We start from the raw sequence: 17,406 nt of genomic DNA on the forward strand, positions 1-17,406 counted from the left end.
ATGGCAAACATCTGGACAGGGCAAAGCAAATGGCATAAAGGAGTGTGTGATGTTTGGTGAGGCATGTGTGCCTCAATCCCTAATAACACTGGGGAAGAGGGTCTTTTACAGAAACAGTTAATAAATTGGGAGATTTAATGATAAAGTGGGAAAATATATCACACACCTAAAAACTTCCTTATCTTAACAACGGGTTCTTATGAAAGAGCAGCTTGATGTAACCGAGGTTGAAGTTTTCTTTGCAGATGAAAAACAAACACTGTTTCATTTCTTATATGATCTCATATTGTGTTTTCTTTTATGATATAACTGCCATCCTTCGAACAAAGGGTGGAGACTCAGATGGAGAGAAGGTGACCATAAAATGTGAATTTGTTGCTTCCTTCTGACTTTAGGGAAGATGGACATTGTGAATTCTTTGAGTACACAATGGTGCTGATGTTCAGTAGTTCGAAAAGAAATCTCCATGTGTTTTTATGTGATTCTTAATTAATTATTTTTAATTCTTAATTGTGGTATCACAAAGGGTGGAATGTAGTGGCAGATTTCTTTTCTCATGTATTAATCACATATTTAATCATATCACATTAGTTATAGTAATATCACTTTCTCACTTTACTATAGTAAGAGCACTCCTGTCACTAGTTTACACGCATGTGGAAAGTTAACACAGTGAGGCCATTGTAATGGGTGACATTGAACAGATAGTGGGACTCCTTCTCCTTATCAGGGATGTAAATCCTTATGTGACGGCCAAGCAGAAAACAAGGTCATAATTCTCTCTGTGAGGGAGGAGGTATAGCCCCCCGTGAAAGGGGCCAACATGTGAGAGTTTGTGGAATGTTCTTTGTCTGTGTCTCTGTATATAAGATGTAAGGGCGGTGGCCACAATCCGGAGATGGTCCTGGTGTTTCACTGGGATGCTCTCTCCACATTGCAATGTGTTTATTAAACCCACTTCAAATTAAGCTCGCTGGGTGTGTTGCAGGTTATTGTTAAATTTTCCACGACACTAGTTATTCTTGGTCCATGAATGCCTGTAGGCTTCCATGCTGTGTTACACCCTTGTAAGGCATGTACAGACCAACTCAGTTTTGCTGTTGACTTACAGAGTACACATCTATAGTCAGACCATTTTCTCATAGTTATACTAGAACTGGAGAAAGAAGCACTCACACAATGGGAGTTGCCAAGGCCATAAATCATCACCTTTGTGAATCTTTTTTCCATAAATGTGGTTTGTTTACAGGAAAGTGAAACCAGCAATAAGTACAGTTTCTCATTGTGTCGCAGCCTGGTCTGTGGCGTGGCTGTGGGGGAGGCTGGTGTCTTCCCTTGTGTTGCTGTAGAAGACCTGCCCATCACTCAAGTCTTTGCAAGACTCTGAATGATCAGCATACTAGTTTTCTCCCCTCATCAAACCCTGTGCCTGACTGATGTTGACATACAAAAACTTTATTTTTCTTTTATGCATCATTCGCAGCTGTCATCCAACCTATTGACAAATTATGTAAAAGGTGAGCAGAATTGTTTGTGCACATTTGAAATGTTTAAACAGTACGTTTATTTGTTGTATGTCTTATTTACTTTTTTCCCCCTCTGGTTGTCACCTTGGCATTTTCATGTGAAACAGGCAAATATCTGCGAAACAAAAATGAAAGCCTGAGGAGGTAAGTGCTAATGCCTCTGCACACAGACCACACTGCAGCATACCCAACCACACGTGCGCACACGCATGCACACACACACACACACACACACACAAACAGTTGTGCAAAAAACTGAGCTGTAACCACAAGCATGCATAAAAGAACTTTGCGATATCTTCATTTCTTCATTCATCAGCTTCTTTTGACATCACTGGTAAATAACTCACTATAACATGGTTTTTACAAATACTTCACATTTACTTTTATAGATATTAAAACATTTCAAACTGTGGATATATGTGACCAAATATAATGTTATAACATAGTGAACTGTCTTCATGTAATATGAAACTGTTAAATTTGATCCCATCAGGCTGAGCATGAGGAACGAGTGAACTTTGGTTCCGAACAGTTGAGTGAATACTTGAGCCTTATGGACCCATTGATCGCACTGATGAAGAAATCTGTGAAAGCTTTACCTGATGGTTTTCCTCTAGTTAACACATTTCTGGAGAACATCAACCTGGTTTTCATGAATTAATCCCACTTATGGTGCTATAAGAATTAAGTGAAGGAATTTAAAGCTAACACTGACAGGGAGAATAAGGGGTTGGGTGAGAAAATAGAGGAAAGTGAAATGAAACTGGGACAACTGAAAAAAACTATTGAAGTCCTCAAGGAAAAGCAAGCTGAATTGTAAATTCCATGTCAGTCATTTCAATTTTCTTAAATAATGCATCTATTGTATCTGTGGTTAGTTTTCATTTCATATAGTACAGCTTTGGTTAACTTTAGTTTCACTACTACTGTTACTGTTTCTTTTCTTCAGTAACATGATGACAGATTAATGACCTGCTCACATTCGTGTGAACTACAACTATGCCTTCAACAGAAAATGTCTTATTTAATAAAGTTTATTATCATAATCTTTATTGTTGTTGTTGTTGTTGTTGTTGTTGTTGTTGTTAACGTTGTTGTTAACGTTGTTGTTAACGTTGTTGTTAACGTTGTTGTTAACGTTGTTGTTGTTGTGACTCGTAAGCTGGAGAGGAAATGGCGTGTCACAAATTTAGAGGATCATCATTTAGCCTGGAGAAATAGTTTGCTGCTTTATAAGAAAGCCCTCTGCAAGCAGAACATCTTACTATTCATCACTGATTGAAGAAAATAAGAACAACCCCAGGTTTCTCTTCAGCACTGTAGCCAGGCTGACAAACAGTCAGAGCTCTTTTGAGCCAACCATCCCTTTAACGTTAACTAGTAATGACTTCATGAACTTCTTCACAAACAAAATTTTTATCATTAGAGAAAAAATTACCAATAATCATCCCACAGATGTAATATTATCTACAGCTACTCTTAGTACCATTGATGTTAAGTTAGACTCTTTTTCTCCAATTGATCTTTCTGAGTTAACTTCAACAATTACTTCCTCCAAACCATCAACGTGTCTTTTAGACCCCATTCCTACAAAACTGCTCAAAGAAGTCCTGCCATTAATTAATTCTTCGATCTTAAATATGATCAACTTATCTCTAATAATCTGCTATGTACCACAGGCCTTCAAGCTAGCTGTAGTTAAACCTCAAAAAGCCATCTCTAGACCCAGCAGTCTTAGCTAATTATAGGCCAATCTCCAACCTTCCTTTCATATCAAAAATCCTTGAAAGAGTAGTTGTCAAACAGCTAACTGATCATCTGCAGAGGAATGGCTTATTTGAAGAGTTTCAGTCAGGTTTCAGAGCTCATCACAGCACAGAAACAGCTTTAGTGAAGGTTACAAATGATCTTCTTATGGCCTCTGACAGTGGACTCATCTCTGTGCTTGTCCTGCTAGACCTTAGCGCAGCATTCGATACTGTCGACCATAATATCCTATTAGAGCGATTAGAACATGCTGTAGGTATTACAGGTACTGCACTGCAGTGGTTTGTATCATATCTATCTAATAGACTCCAATTTGTACATGTAAATGGAGAGTCCTCTTCATACACTGAGGTTAATTATGGAGTTCCACAGGGTTCAGTGCTAGGACCAATTCTGTTTACATTATACATGCTTCCCCTAGGCAGCATCATTAGAAGACATAGCATACATTTTCACTGCTATGCAGATGACACCCAGCTCTATCTATCTATGAAGCCAGATAACACACACCAATTAGTTAAACTGCAGGAATGTCTTAAAGACATAAAGACCTGGATGGCCGCTAACTTTCTGCTTCTTAATTCAGATAAAACTGAGGTTATTGTACTCGGCCCTGAAAAGCTTAGAAATATGGTATCTAACCAGATTCTTACTCTGGATGGCATTACCTTGGCCTCCAGTAACGCTGTGAGGAACCTTGGAGTCATTTTTGCTCCTCACGTGCAAGGTCTTAAATAATCAGGCCCCATCTTATCTTAATGACCTTGTAGTACCATATCACCCTATTAGAGCACTTCGCTCTCGCTCTGCAGGCCTACTTGTTGTTCCTAGAGTATTTAAAAGTAGGATGGGAGGCAGAGCCTTCAGTTTTCAGGCCCCTCTTCTGTGGAACCAGCTTCCAGTTTGGATTCAGGAGACAGACACTATCTCTACTTTCAAGATTAGGCATAAAACTTTCCTTTTTGCTAAAGCATATAGTTAGGGCTGGACCAGGTGACCCTGAATCCTCCCTTAGTTATGCTGCAATAGACGTAGGCTGCCGGGGGATTCCCATGATGCATTGAGTTTTTCCTTTCCAGTCACCTTTCTCACTCATTATGTATTAACAGACCTCTCTGCATTGAATCATATCAGTTATTAACCTCTGTCTCTCTTCCACAGCATGTCTTTATCCTGTCTTCCTTCTCTCACCCCAACCGGTCGCAGCAGATGGCCCCGCCCCTCCCTGAGCCTGGTTCTGCTGGAGGTTTCTTCCTGTTAAAAGGGAGTTTTTCCCTCCCACTGTCGCCAAAGTGCTGGCTCATAAGGGGTCATATGATTGTTGGGCTTTTCTCTGTATCTATGAAGCGCCTTGAGGCGACTTTTGTTGTGATTTGGCGCTATATAAATAAAATTGCATTGAATTGAATTGAATTGAGAATGTTTTGATCATTTATTCATTTATTTGTATGGTGCAGCATTCATATTTTTGCATTGAATTGGGTTAACCACATCTGCGTGTCACTGGCAGAGACACCTTTGTTAAGAAAGCCTGATAACTGGTGTTTGACGGTAACTGGAGAAATGCTTTCAGTTTTTGTCTGTGATGTACTTTCATTAGCATCATGCTCCGTCTATTTTTACATCTACTTTCCTAGTTTTTCTAGTTTCCTATATTAACTCTTTCCATAGATTTCATGTATTTGTGTAGCCCAGGGTTATTTTATGGCCAATTGTATTTTATTTTAATTTTATTTTAAGTGTTACTTTTTTGAGTATTGAGTTTACCCATGTACCATGAATGCACCATAACACTGCTGACAGGAAGTCCAAGCTCAGGCGCATCTGTCTACACCGAGCAACAAGCTGTCGTAGAAGTTTCCGTCCTGTTGAGGCACAGAGTTCATGTATTCTGTGAAGAATATCCTGGCTGGTCTTTCTTTTTTTTTTTTTCTTCTTTTTTTTTAAGTTATTGTAAAATTATATTAACAAGCAATCTTTCCTCAATTTGAAATAAAAAAAAAATATCAGCAAATAAAGGCAACATAGGACAGATGTGTATAATGCATAATGTTCACAGGGAAAAAAATGAAACAAAAATTCTCATCACATTTACAAGACTGTGGCTAAGTTTATAATGGTGCCTACTAGAATCTGTTTAGAAAGCTTTGACTAACTGAATAACTGGGCAATATATGTAGTCAAAGTTTGTATCAAAATATAAAAAAATATGCGGATGGGCAAGAGACGGGCAGGACCAAAGGGACGACCAGTGATACAGGAAGGAAGTATTAACCAGTATGTGTGAGAGATTAAAATGGGCAACTCATCCATATATCCATCAACCAAATAGGAAGTAACACAGAAGGCTATGACGATGAAGCGCACAGAGTGTTAAGCACAGGCAGGTAAAGAGATATACACCACATCTTAAAGCAGGTGTCCACATAGAGAAGAGCAGCACTAGGTAGTATGTTGTACACAGATTCTCAGCACTCATGCACTCACTTTTTGTGCCAAAGTCTGGCTTCCCTTGACAGCACGCGGCAGCAGTCCAGCTGTTTAAACAGCCAAGAGTGGCAGAGTAGCGAACTGTCAACAACAAAGCCCCTTTCAGACATGCAGTCCTTTTCCATTAAGCACCCGCGAACGCGTCGGCTTCGCCCCGGTCACTTTTCTGCAAAGATTGCGACGGAAATCTCGAACTAGGTCCGACCTAGCACTTTCAACTTGGCACATGTCTGAATGCATTAACCGATGCACAGGATTATGACTGCCCATATCTCTCGTCCATCTTTGATGTAGAGATTGCCCCAAACAGCAATAAAATATGACGTGACGTTTTGTCTCATCGGAAGCTATTTTTCATTTTCAGTAAGGTGAAAACGTCGCTCTCTAATGCAGTGCATATTCCCCATGCAGAAGAGAGAGTCTGTGTTCAAAAGGCAGGGGCAGCTGTGGCAGAATGCACACACTCGCGCACATGCACGCACACACACACTCACTCACACAGACCCTGATCTTGGTAAAAATGTCACATCGAGTTAAACGTTCAACAGTGTGGCTACACTTCACTAGATGCCTAATGCTCACTGCCACGAATGCGACAATTCTTTTGCACATATGGTGAATATCTCACATACCGTGGCTCTCTTTGCAACTGTCATGGTTACGTCTGAATAAAGCTGCGAGGAACACTGATGTAAAAGTGACCAAAGCCTAACAGAATGCCATCGCTTTGAGGGACTGATGAAGGCGGCAATGTTAAAAATCCCATGTCTGAAAAGGGCTTGAGAGACTGATCAATCTGGATCAATGTGACACTGTAACAACACCGCTGCAAAAGGCTGTCACAATAAAAGCCATATTCTTTCACATCGTTTCCATTTTTAAGACTCTTTAAATAGAAAGGTGGGCATTGGGCAGAGTAATACATTATTCAGAAAGGTGGCCACAGAGTAAAAGACAAATCCTCAGTTCTGTGTCAACCCATTTCTGTGACACCGTATGCATGGCGAAAAGTAAAATGACAAGACAGAGACTTTCCAAGCTCACAATGCGTATGCAAACTCTCCAGTGTTTTAAGTGACAAAAGCAGATATTTCCTGCACATCTTGCACCACAAAGCAATCATTAAAAAGTACAAGAGGTAAACTTCCAACCTTTTTCTCTTCGCACTAGGATTAAAGAGGCTGAGAGGACTGAGCGGGGTCAGGAGGTTCTGCAAAGAACATAAAACGTGTCATTTATGCATTTCAGTAGCTGGTTTTCTCACACAGGGGTTGTGATAAATCGTGTAATTGTCCTTCATTTTGAGCAAGGAGCAGTAGTTTGCCAGCCATTTAGATTTTTTTGTTTTGTTTTTGTCCCCCAATCAGCATTCTGGCGTTAGTGTGGAACCAAAATGGCGCCTGTCCCTGATTTGGTGCTGATGTGTTTGGCCACGTCCTACAGTGACTTCAGATCCTCGGAATGATGGCAAATCGGGTAGGGTGAAGAGGGGGAGGGGGTCACACACTCATCGTCATGGTTGAAGAGTAGTTCTCGCTCTGAAAGGAGTGGAGGAAGTTTCCACTCAGCTCCCCGTCATCCCTCGGGGTCCCGGGAGGATTGGTAATGCCACTTAAATTGTTTGGGGAATTCTTGTTCATTCCATCCATATCACCAGAACCTAGTGATCCATTCATGTGGTGTGGTTCCATCCCAGCCATGGCTCCCAGGGGTCCATCAGAGCCTGGGCCCATAGGGAAATTATTTCGGTTGCCAGGTCCAGTGTTGATCATGGTGTATAAATTGTCACCAGAGTTGTTTGAGTCTGCGGGGCTGGGCATGATGGGAGTGCCAGGAGGCCCTCCACCTCCAGATGCCCCCCCGTATGCACCAGGAGAGGGTGATGAGTAAGGCATAGAGTTGGCATTGTTGGGATTGGGCCATGGCCGACCCGTTCCTGGGCCCATGTTCACTCCTGGCATGCCAAGACCCATGGTGTTGTGTGGAGGCCTCATCCCACCACCAAAGTTCTGAGGGCCAGGCCCCATAGGCCCCATTCCTCGAGGGCCACTCATTCTCTGCATTGGCCCCAAGTTAGGATGACCTTGTGGCCGTGTGGGGTCCATGTTGGGCAGCATGGGATGAGGACCTGGTCCTCCGCCGGGTGGCTGGCTGGCCATCCGGATGGGTGGACCTCTTGGGCCTCCAGCAAAGCGAGGCGACATGAAAGACTGGAAAAAGGCAGGTGGCATACAACATACTACCTTGGGCCCCCTGCTTCTTTGGTGCTTGGTGGGAGACAACGATTTCCAATTATTTATTTATTTATGTATTTTATTTTATTTACTTTTTTTAAGGGATGTATGTTTCTTTCTTGGAATCTAAGGACACTTTATGTTGCTACCTTTCTTTTGGGTCAGGCCTGACACCGCTTAACAAAAAACTGATGCACTAGAGGAAAGAACCGTGAACCAAAGACAATCCATTGGTTCTGGGACCAAAGCATGATAATAAGTCTCCAGCTCGAATCAAAAAAAGATTTCTTCCACCCTTATTTCCAGATCAGGAAATAAGGGTGGAAAGGAAAGGAAAGATCAGCGTTCAGCCAAGTTAGACCGCATGCAAAAACATTTAGGTGCAACAAAAGCTTCTGCGCATCCACACTCAGTTTTTAGTATGTGCACTTTTGACCAAGTACCACTTGCGACTCCTACTTCCGCTGACAGTGAAACTCGAACAAAAAGTCAAAGAGTTCTCAAAGGAAGTTGAACAGTTAACACAAAGGCCAAGGAGCACCACCCCAAGTACTGAGCCTCCTGTAAGTACTGAACCCAAATCTCTGAAGCTAAAACCAAATTAAATTGCCAAGCTTGAAAGTCAAATAGCTGACAACCAAACATGAGAAACATGCACCCCAAAAATTCTTTAGCTGTTAACACCAGGCGCCCAAGGGCTGCTACTAAACGCCCTGGCTGTCACGGTCTGGAGGGCAGACCGTGGGGGATGTAGGAGAAAGGACCCAAAACGCAGACTTAATGGAATGAACAGTGGGTTTATTTACAGTGAGGTAATTGTACACCACACATTAAATCTCCAAAAGTGCTCCCTCGACTCCCGTGACGTGTCTTCTCCCAAGTGCTGGTATCCCGTGCTCTCTGCCCCTGTGCCTTCACACACCCCGTGTGTCTTGCAGTCCTGTGTTCCGCTGTCCTCCTGGGGAAAAACACAGACACAGCCGTTATGGCACCAACTCCGGCAGGCATACACTTTAACAACACTAGAAACACTGACATGGAGTCTAACTCAACGATCCTGCGCCGGAGGAAGCTCCATCGCTCTGTTAAGTAGCTCCCCCGACGATCCTGATCAGAAGCAGGTGTGTGGTAAGCTAGGCGTGACCAGCAGCTGGCAGGGCCACACCCATCAGGCCTGCAGGTGGCTGTCCTTCATCCTCCAGCCTCACACACATACACACACCAGCATTGAACACAAGAACACAGTGCAGCAAACATACATCCAATACACTAATAACAATAAAGGTCCACACTGTTCACGAACCCCGAGTCCCCGGAACCGGGTCCGTGACACTGGCACATTCAGGGCATGGTTTTACTTTAAGTGTGGGAAGACAATCGTATTGCAGTGAGCTGCTAATCCCACACTTGTCCAAGTAAAGAATGCAGAGCTGAAAAAGAAACAGGCTGATTTTTTTGCACGACAGGCCACAATCGTGTTTTATTTAAACTAATGGCAGCTCCTGTCATGGGACACCCAGGAGCTGAAACCTGATTCCCTCGGTCCCAAGACATTAAGCTGTGATCCTGAAATGCAAATCACATACCCATTCACTGCATAGAAAGCCTAAATCTCAATCTTTGCCTCTAGGTCTCATAAGACCAAGTACTTGTTGATGGGATGCCCTGCAAATCCATAATGGACACAGGCTCACAAGTTACAATCATTTCTGAGTCTTTTCACAAAATGCACCTTTCCCATCCCATCGATACATGCCCTTCTTGAAATTGAAGGATCTGGTGGGCAAAATGTGCCAAACTTGGGCTACGTTCAGATTCACATTACATTTCCCAAGAACATTTCAGGCAAAGAACAACAACTAGTCATTTTGACTCTTGTTGCTCCTGAATGTGACTTTAACAGTAAAATTCTGCTGTTGATAGGGACAAATGTGCTTTTAAAGGTTTATGGACAGGAAGTGCTATTGTGTGTTGCGCAAAATGGGAGGTGTAATCACAAGGATGTATAAAAGAATTTTGTGATGAGCCATATCTTCGTTTCTTCATTCATCGGCTTCTTTTGACATCACAGGTAAGTAACTCACTATAACTTGGTTTATACAGACTTCACATTTTCTTATATAGAAATTAAAAATGTTTCAAATTCAGTTGTTTCAGTTTTGATTTTTTGTGAATCCTTAAAGTTGCACTTTTTAAAATTTAAAATGGTAACTCCACTGGATAATGAAGATGTTCAGCTGCAGTTTTGTAAACCTTCAATTCAACTCTTAACACTGTACAACTTACACTTAGAGACAGAGTTACTCAGAACAGCGATGGCGGCAGTGACTGTTTGCAGCACCAGCAAAGGCTTGTTCCTTGTGTTCACGCTGCTGTCTCTGGTTTGCTTTTCAAGTTCCCTGATAGACAAGGACCAGCTGGTAAATTGTTTTTTTCTTGATTTTGTGAGTCACCACAAACAAAGTTGCTGGAGTAATTTAAATGTTTTGAAGTTCAACCACTTGTATATGCTGTATATGATTTTCAGAAACAACTGAAAGAAAGCTATCAGAAGATAAAACAACAAATGGACAGAGTGAAGGTCAGTACATGTTCAGAGAACTGCAATTAGAAACTTGTGGATATATTTGACCAAATATAACGTTACAACATAAAAAAAACTACCTTAATGTAATATGAAACTACAATTTGATTCCATCAGGCTGGGCGTGAGGAAGTGGACTCCGGTTCCGAACTGATGAGCGAATACTTGCGCATTATGGACCCATTGATTGCACTGATGAAGAAATCTGATGACTTTCCTCTACTTAACACATTTATGGAGTACATTAAGAATTTCGTCAAGGAAAGTAAGGCTAACATTGACAGGGAGAATGAGGAGTTGGGTGAGAAAATAGAGGAAAGTGAAATGAAACTGGGACAACTGAAAAGAATTATTGAAGTGTTCGAGGAAAAGCAAGCTGAATTGTAAATCCCATGTCAGTCATTTGATCTTTCTCTAACAATGCATCTTTTATATCTGTGGTTAGTTTCCATTTCATATAGTACAGCTTTGCTTAACTTCAGTTTAACTTTTTTTTTAGAGCTGCCCTTCTTCTTTACTGTCTGATATTAAAAAAAAAAGAAAGAAAGAAAGAAAGAAAAGGATTTCACTATCAGCTACCATTGTGCACAGGCTTATATGTGCTGATGACAACTTTTAAGAATACATTTCCAGTAGTTACTTCTTTTTCTGCTGTTGCTTAAATATAGAAGTGAAAACATAAACATAAACTCACATAAACTGCAAACTGTCACACAATAAAGACATTTTCCTACTACTGTTATTGTTTCTTTTCTCACATTCTTATGAAATGCAACTATGCCCTCACCAGAAAGCTTATTATTATTAGTAGTAGTAGTAGTATTGTTATCATTATGTTATGGTGCTTTGCAGCATTCATATTTAACCATCTGTGTGTCACTGGCACAGACACCTTTGTTAAGAAAGTCTGATAACTGGTGTTTGATGGTAACTGGAGGAACGCTTTCAATTTTTGTCCATGATGTACTTTCGCAAGCATCATGCTGCATCTTTATTTACACCTTTACTAGTTTCCTGTATTGAGTCCTTTCATGCACTTTACTCTCAGTAGCCAGATCATCAGCAGAGCATGAAGAGCCCTTGCTCTCTTTCCTGTTTTCAGACTTGTTTTTTACTTGTTACTTCCTGTTTGTCTCACTTCTTGTGCCTGGTATTAAGTTTTACTTTCCCCACATCTTCTTTAGTTCATCTGTGTCCACTAGGTGTCCCCACAGTCACATTTCTATGTTAATATATTGTCTCAATCGCCCATTGCACTTAGTCGAGTTGTCTCTTGTTGTCATGTGTCATCTTGTTCTCATATGTTTTGAATTCTTTGGAGGTCTTCATTTGGGTCCCAACTCAGTTGTCACACAGCAGTACTTGACAGACTGCTGTTTTGGCACTGTTTTTTCATTTACAATGATCTACAGGAGCTACAGGAATCTCAATGTTGTTATAAAACCATGTAATTTGAAATCATTATGCCTGAAGAGAAACCTCAGGGAGGATTTTATTGACTGCAATTGGGGCCATAAATATTTGGACATAGCTTTTTTCAAATTTTGGTTCTGCACGTTACCAAAGTGAATTTTAAGCGAAACAACTCAGATGCAGTTGAAGTGCAGACTTTCAGCTTTAATTGGGTTGAACAAAAAACAATTGTGAGGAATAAAAGCACTTTTTAACACAAACACCCAATTAATTTGACTTAATTTCAGGTGCTCAAAAGTAATTGGACAAATTAAAACTGAAAAATCCTTTGCTGGTATTGACAGCCTGAAGTCTAGAACTCGTGGACATCAACAGAAGCTGGGTTTTCTCCTTTTTAATCCTGGCTTTTGTCCACCAGAGGCCAGCGTGTGGTGGGGTGTTGCACACCGGATGCTTGCCAAGCCTTCTGTGAGCCTCGGCTCACGTTCATGACTGCTGCGCCACCGCCATTAGCCACGCGGCCGGCCACCAGAACCAACATGCATTGTTTGCACTCATGAAATGAAAGAATGCCATGCACAGTATGTGTAATACCCGTTAACCCACTTTTTACACTGTCAATGTCAGGCTTTTTTACTTTATAAAGTATGGACAAACTTCAATTTTTTTTAATAAACAGAAAAGGGTTTCTGAAAATTTCTGCATCTCATGCATTACACATTCATCAACTTTTTCTTTTATGCATCATTCCCAGCAGTCATGCAAACCTATTTACATATTATGTAAAGGGTGAACAGAATTGTTTGTGCACATTTGAAATATTTAAATAGTGCATTTATTTTTTTTTCTCTGGTTGTCATCTTGGCATTTTTATGTGAAACAAGCAAATATCTGTGAAACAAAAATGAAAGTCTGAGGAAGCTAAGTGCTAATGTCTCTGCACGTAGACCACACTGCAGCACACTCAACCGCACGCATACACACATATACACACACACACCCCCACAAAGTGCTGTGCAAAAAACCGAGGTGTAACCACAAGCGTGTATAAAAGAACTTTGTGATGTGCCATATCTTCATTTATTGATTCATCAGCATCTTTTGACATCACAGGTAAATAAATCACTATTGAATGGTTTATACAAAGACTTCACATTTTCTTATATAAAAATTAAAACGTTTCAAATTGAGTTGTTTCAACTGGGATTCTTTGTGAATCTTTAAAGTTGCACTTTTTAAAATTTAAAATGATAACTCCACTGGATAATGAAAACATTCAGCTGCATTTTTTTAAACCTTCAATTCAGTTATTAACACTCTGCAGGGCTCTAGAGTGCGAGTCTCTGCAACTCTGAAAGTCTCCGTGTGGTCAACAACAGACACACATTATGCCCCTATTGTGGTCTAAACCAATCAGAGATAGTCAGGGGCGGGACATCTGATTGGCCGCGGTCCAGATATTTCTGTAATCCTTCGTGTGTACATTTGAAAGTGCAGGTGGATAAAGAGAGGTGAGTAGCTTGAATAAAATGATATCAATTCATTAAATCCTGATGCGACTTTTAAAATATAAATTTATTTTGCCAGAAACGCCAGAATCTCAGGTTATTCACAAAACTATTTCAACCACCACCAAACAGTAAATGAGAGCAGGAAAACAGATTCCACACAAAGACAGCGCACCAGTGCAATCATGGCAAAAAGTTAGTCTTGAGCCCTGCTCTAATATGATAGATTATATAAACCTATATAACTTTATGACATAGTAAACTGCTTTCATGTAATATGAAACAAATTTTATCCCATCAGGCTGAGGCTTAGGAACGAGTGAACTTCAATTCTGAACTGTTGAGTGAATACTTGAGCATTATGGAAGGTGAGTTGCATTGATGAAGAGATCTGCAAAAGTTTTACCTGATGGGTTTCCTCAAGTTGACATATTTATGGAGAACATTAAGAATAACATGAAAGAAAGTAAGACAAACATTGACACGGAGAATATGAAGTTGGGTGAGAAAATACAGGAAAGTGAAATGAAACTGGGAGAACTGAAAAACAATATTAAAGTCCTTGAGGAAAAGCAAGCTGAGTTGTAAATTCCATGTCAGTCATTTCATTTTTTTTTTTTTTAAATAATGCATCTATTGTATCTGTGGTTAGTTTCCATGTTATATAGTACAGCTTTGCTTAACTTCAGTTCAACTTCAGATGACTTGCTCCTGTACATTTCTGACCCTCTAAACTCATTCCCGGGGCTTTTTGACATACTGGACCAATATGGTACACTGTCAGGATATAAGGTCAATTATCAAAAAAGCGAGTTGCAACCCCTCAATTCCCTGGCCAGAGCTCTTCCCCACTCAATAGTGCCTTTTAAGTGGACAGAAACCGGATTTAGATATTTGGGGTTTTTTATTTCCTCTTCTATACAAATCAAATCAAATCAAATCCCTTTTATTGTCACATCACATGTGCAGGTACATTGGTACAGCACATGTGAGTGAAATTCTTGTGTGCGAGCTTCACAAGCAACAGAGTTGTGCAAAATACAATAATGTAAACAAGCAAAATACAAGAATGGCTACATCTGAAACTAATAAATATATGTACAATATATAATAGTGTATGCATTTCTGGATGTGTAAACTAAATATTTTTCTACGTGTATGTGTGTGTGTGTGTGTGTGTGTGTGTGTGTGTGTGTGTGTGTGTGTGTGTGTGTGTGTGTGTGTGTGTGTGTGTGTGTGTGTGTACACATATTTTACAAATTAAATAGAGTAAACAATGAATAGAATATATAAAATAAATAAAATAAAATATACAGAGTTGAATATGTGCAAAACAGTGGCGTTACTGTACAGTATGGAGTGCATAATGTTGAAGTTCCAGTAGTGAAGCTGAGGTGTCTATGACGTGTTCAGCAGTCTGATGGCCTGGTGGAAGAAGCTGTCTCTCAGTCTGCTGGTACGGGACCGGATGCTGCAGAACCTCCTTCCTGATGGAAGCAGTCTGAACAGTTTATGGCTGGGGTGACTGGAGTCCTTGATGATCCTCCCCGCTTTCCTCAGGCAGCGCTTCCTGTAGATGTCTTGGAGGGAGGGAAGCTCACCTCCAATTATTCGTTCAGAGCACCGCACTACTCGCTGGAGAGCTTTGCAGTTGTAGGCGGTGCTGTTGCCATACCAGGTGGTGATGCATCCAGTGAGGATGCTCTCAATGGCACAGTGATAGAAGGTCCTGAGGATGCGGGGGCTCATGCCGAATCTTTTCAGTCTCCTGAGAAAGAAGAGGCGCTGCTGCGCCTTCTTCACTGTTTTGTTTGTGTGTACTGACCACGTAAGATCCTCAGCCAGGTGTACGCCAAGGAACCGGAAGCTGCTCACTCTCTCCACAGCAGCGCCGCTGATGGTGATGGGGGTGTGTACTTCTCTGCACCTCCGGAAGTCCACTATCAACTTCTTTGTCTTTGCGACGTTGAGGGTGAGATGGTTGTCTTGACACCAGTGGGTCAGGGCGCTGACCTCCTCCCTGTAAGCTGTCTCATCACTGTTGGTGATAAGACCCACCACTGTTGTGTCGTCCGCAAACTTCACAATGATGTTGGAGTTGTTAGTGGCTGTGCAGTCGTAGGTGTAGAGTGAGTACAGGAGAGGGCTAAAATGATGAGGGAGAATTTTCTATCCCTACTAGAAAATGTTGGAAAAGATTGTGACCATTGGACTTCTCTACCATTGTCAGTGGCAGGGAGAGTTAACCTGATAAAGATGAGTGTCCTCCCAAAATTCTTGTATCTTTTTCAACATATCCCAATTCTTCTTACCAAGGCATTTTTTGACAAGTTAGAAAAGATTCTGTCACATTTCATATGGGGAGGGAAACAAGCTAGAATTCGCAAGTCTATTCTTCAGTCCTCTAAAAGTGACGGTGGTCTTGGTCTGCCCAATTTTAGACACTACTATTGGGCAGCTAACATACAAAAACTTTTACAATGGGTTCATAACGACCCCACTGCACCAGCCTGGGTACAAATGGAAACTGCATCTAGCTGTTACTCATTATCATCAATACTCAGCTCACCACTCCCTTTTTCTCCAACCCTTGTTGGGGATAATCCAATAGCTAAGGAAATGGTAACTATTTGGCGACAGTTCAGAAAATACTTCGGGCTACTTGGACCGTCTTTGCTAACGCCTTTATCAAAAAATTGTAATTTTGCACCTTCAAACACTGATGCGGCCTTTAGCAGTTGGAAAGATAACGGACTTAGGACTGTTAAGGACTTGTACAGTCAGGACACCTTTCTATCTTTTGCTGACCTATCGTCTAAATACAACCTGCCTAATTCCAACTTTTTTCGTTATCTTCAGGCTAGAAGTTTTGTAAAAACACAGTTCCCTCACTTTCCCAATCGGCCTCCAGAAACAAATCTGGATATCATCTTGCAGACGAACCCTCATCAAAACAGACTGATATCAGCCTTGTATAAAATACTAGATGCTTTGGTCCCCAAATCCATTTCTCATATTAAGCTGAGATGGGAGGAAGAGCTTCAGACAACCCTGCCAGAACAGCAGTGGGATTGTGCTTTGAAATTGATTCACTCGTCCTCAATTTGTGCTCGTCATGCTTTGATTCAGTGCAAGGTGGTCTATAAAGTACACTATACAAACGCAAAATTATCTAAAATCTATCCAACCATCAGTGATGCCTGTAGCAGATGCGGACTATCGCTTGCCAACCATGTCCACATGTTTTGGTCATGTTCGAAACTGAGTGCATTTTGGAGGAATATATTCGACACACTTAGCCAAGCATATGGCCAGACTGTCCTTCCTAACCCACTCTCCGCAATTTTTGGCATTCCTCCCGACTTGAACTTATCTGGTCCCCTCAAACAGGCCCTAGCCTTTACCACTTTACTGGCCCGGAGGCTTATTCTGTTGAAGTGGAAGCTTCCCCACCCCCCAACTCATGATCATTGGGTGAGAGATGTACTCTTTAACTTAAAGTTGGAAAAACTTAGATTCTCTCTAAAAGGTTCTATTAGGGAATTTAACAAAATCTGGAAATCATTTCTCTTGCTGGTGGACACCATTACTTTACTTCCTGAGTCTGAAGTGAACTGAGCGAAGCTACATTATAATGGGTTTTTTTTTTTTTGGTTTTTTTTTGTTTGTTTTGTCTTTTTTTGAATCTTATTTATACCTTATCTATTTGTTTTTCCTTTTGTTTTGTTTGGTCCTTTCTCTGCTTTTGTTTTCTCTGTTTTTGCTTTGTTTGTTTTTGTTTGTTTGTTTGGTTGCGGGGCGGGGGGGGGGGGGGGGGGGTGTGGTTGTTGTTGTTGTTTTTTGGGGGTTATGCTTGTTATGTGTATGGGTCCTGAGATGTT

At 41.1% G+C, this 17,406-nt stretch overlaps 1 protein-coding gene and 1 long non-coding RNA gene across 3 annotated transcripts; one reads left to right on the forward strand and one right to left on the reverse strand.

The window, feature by feature from the left end:
- Positions 1-1,375: 1,375 nt before the first annotated feature.
- Positions 1,376-4,614, forward strand: LOC308403316. Of its 2 annotated transcripts, none has more exons than XR_013972891.1 (3): positions 1,376-1,517; positions 1,634-1,670; positions 4,458-4,614. It is a non-coding gene; the product is annotated as an uncharacterized lncRNA (long non-coding RNA). The 2 variants fall into 2 exon arrangements; XR_013972892.1 differs by lacking the exon at positions 4,458-4,614 and adding an exon at positions 2,023-2,533.
- Positions 4,615-7,062: 2,448 nt separating this feature from the next.
- Positions 7,063-8,017, reverse strand: LOC308403396 (single-stranded DNA-binding protein 3-like; the record flags this gene model as incomplete). The annotated part of the gene is made up of 1 exon (XM_080892762.1): positions 7,063-8,017. The coding sequence occupies one exon, from the start codon at positions 8,015-8,017 to the stop codon at positions 7,286-7,288; it is 732 nt and encodes a 243-aa protein (XP_080748888.1). The 3' UTR covers positions 7,063-7,285.
- Positions 8,018-17,406: the final 9,389 nt, after the last annotated feature.

The sequence above is a fragment of the Rhamphochromis sp. 'chilingali' genome, assembly GCF_963969265.1.
Source record: "Rhamphochromis sp. 'chilingali' genome assembly, chromosome: 1".
In the NCBI taxonomy this organism is placed as follows: domain Eukaryota; kingdom Metazoa; phylum Chordata; class Actinopteri; order Cichliformes; family Cichlidae; genus Rhamphochromis; species Rhamphochromis sp. 'chilingali'.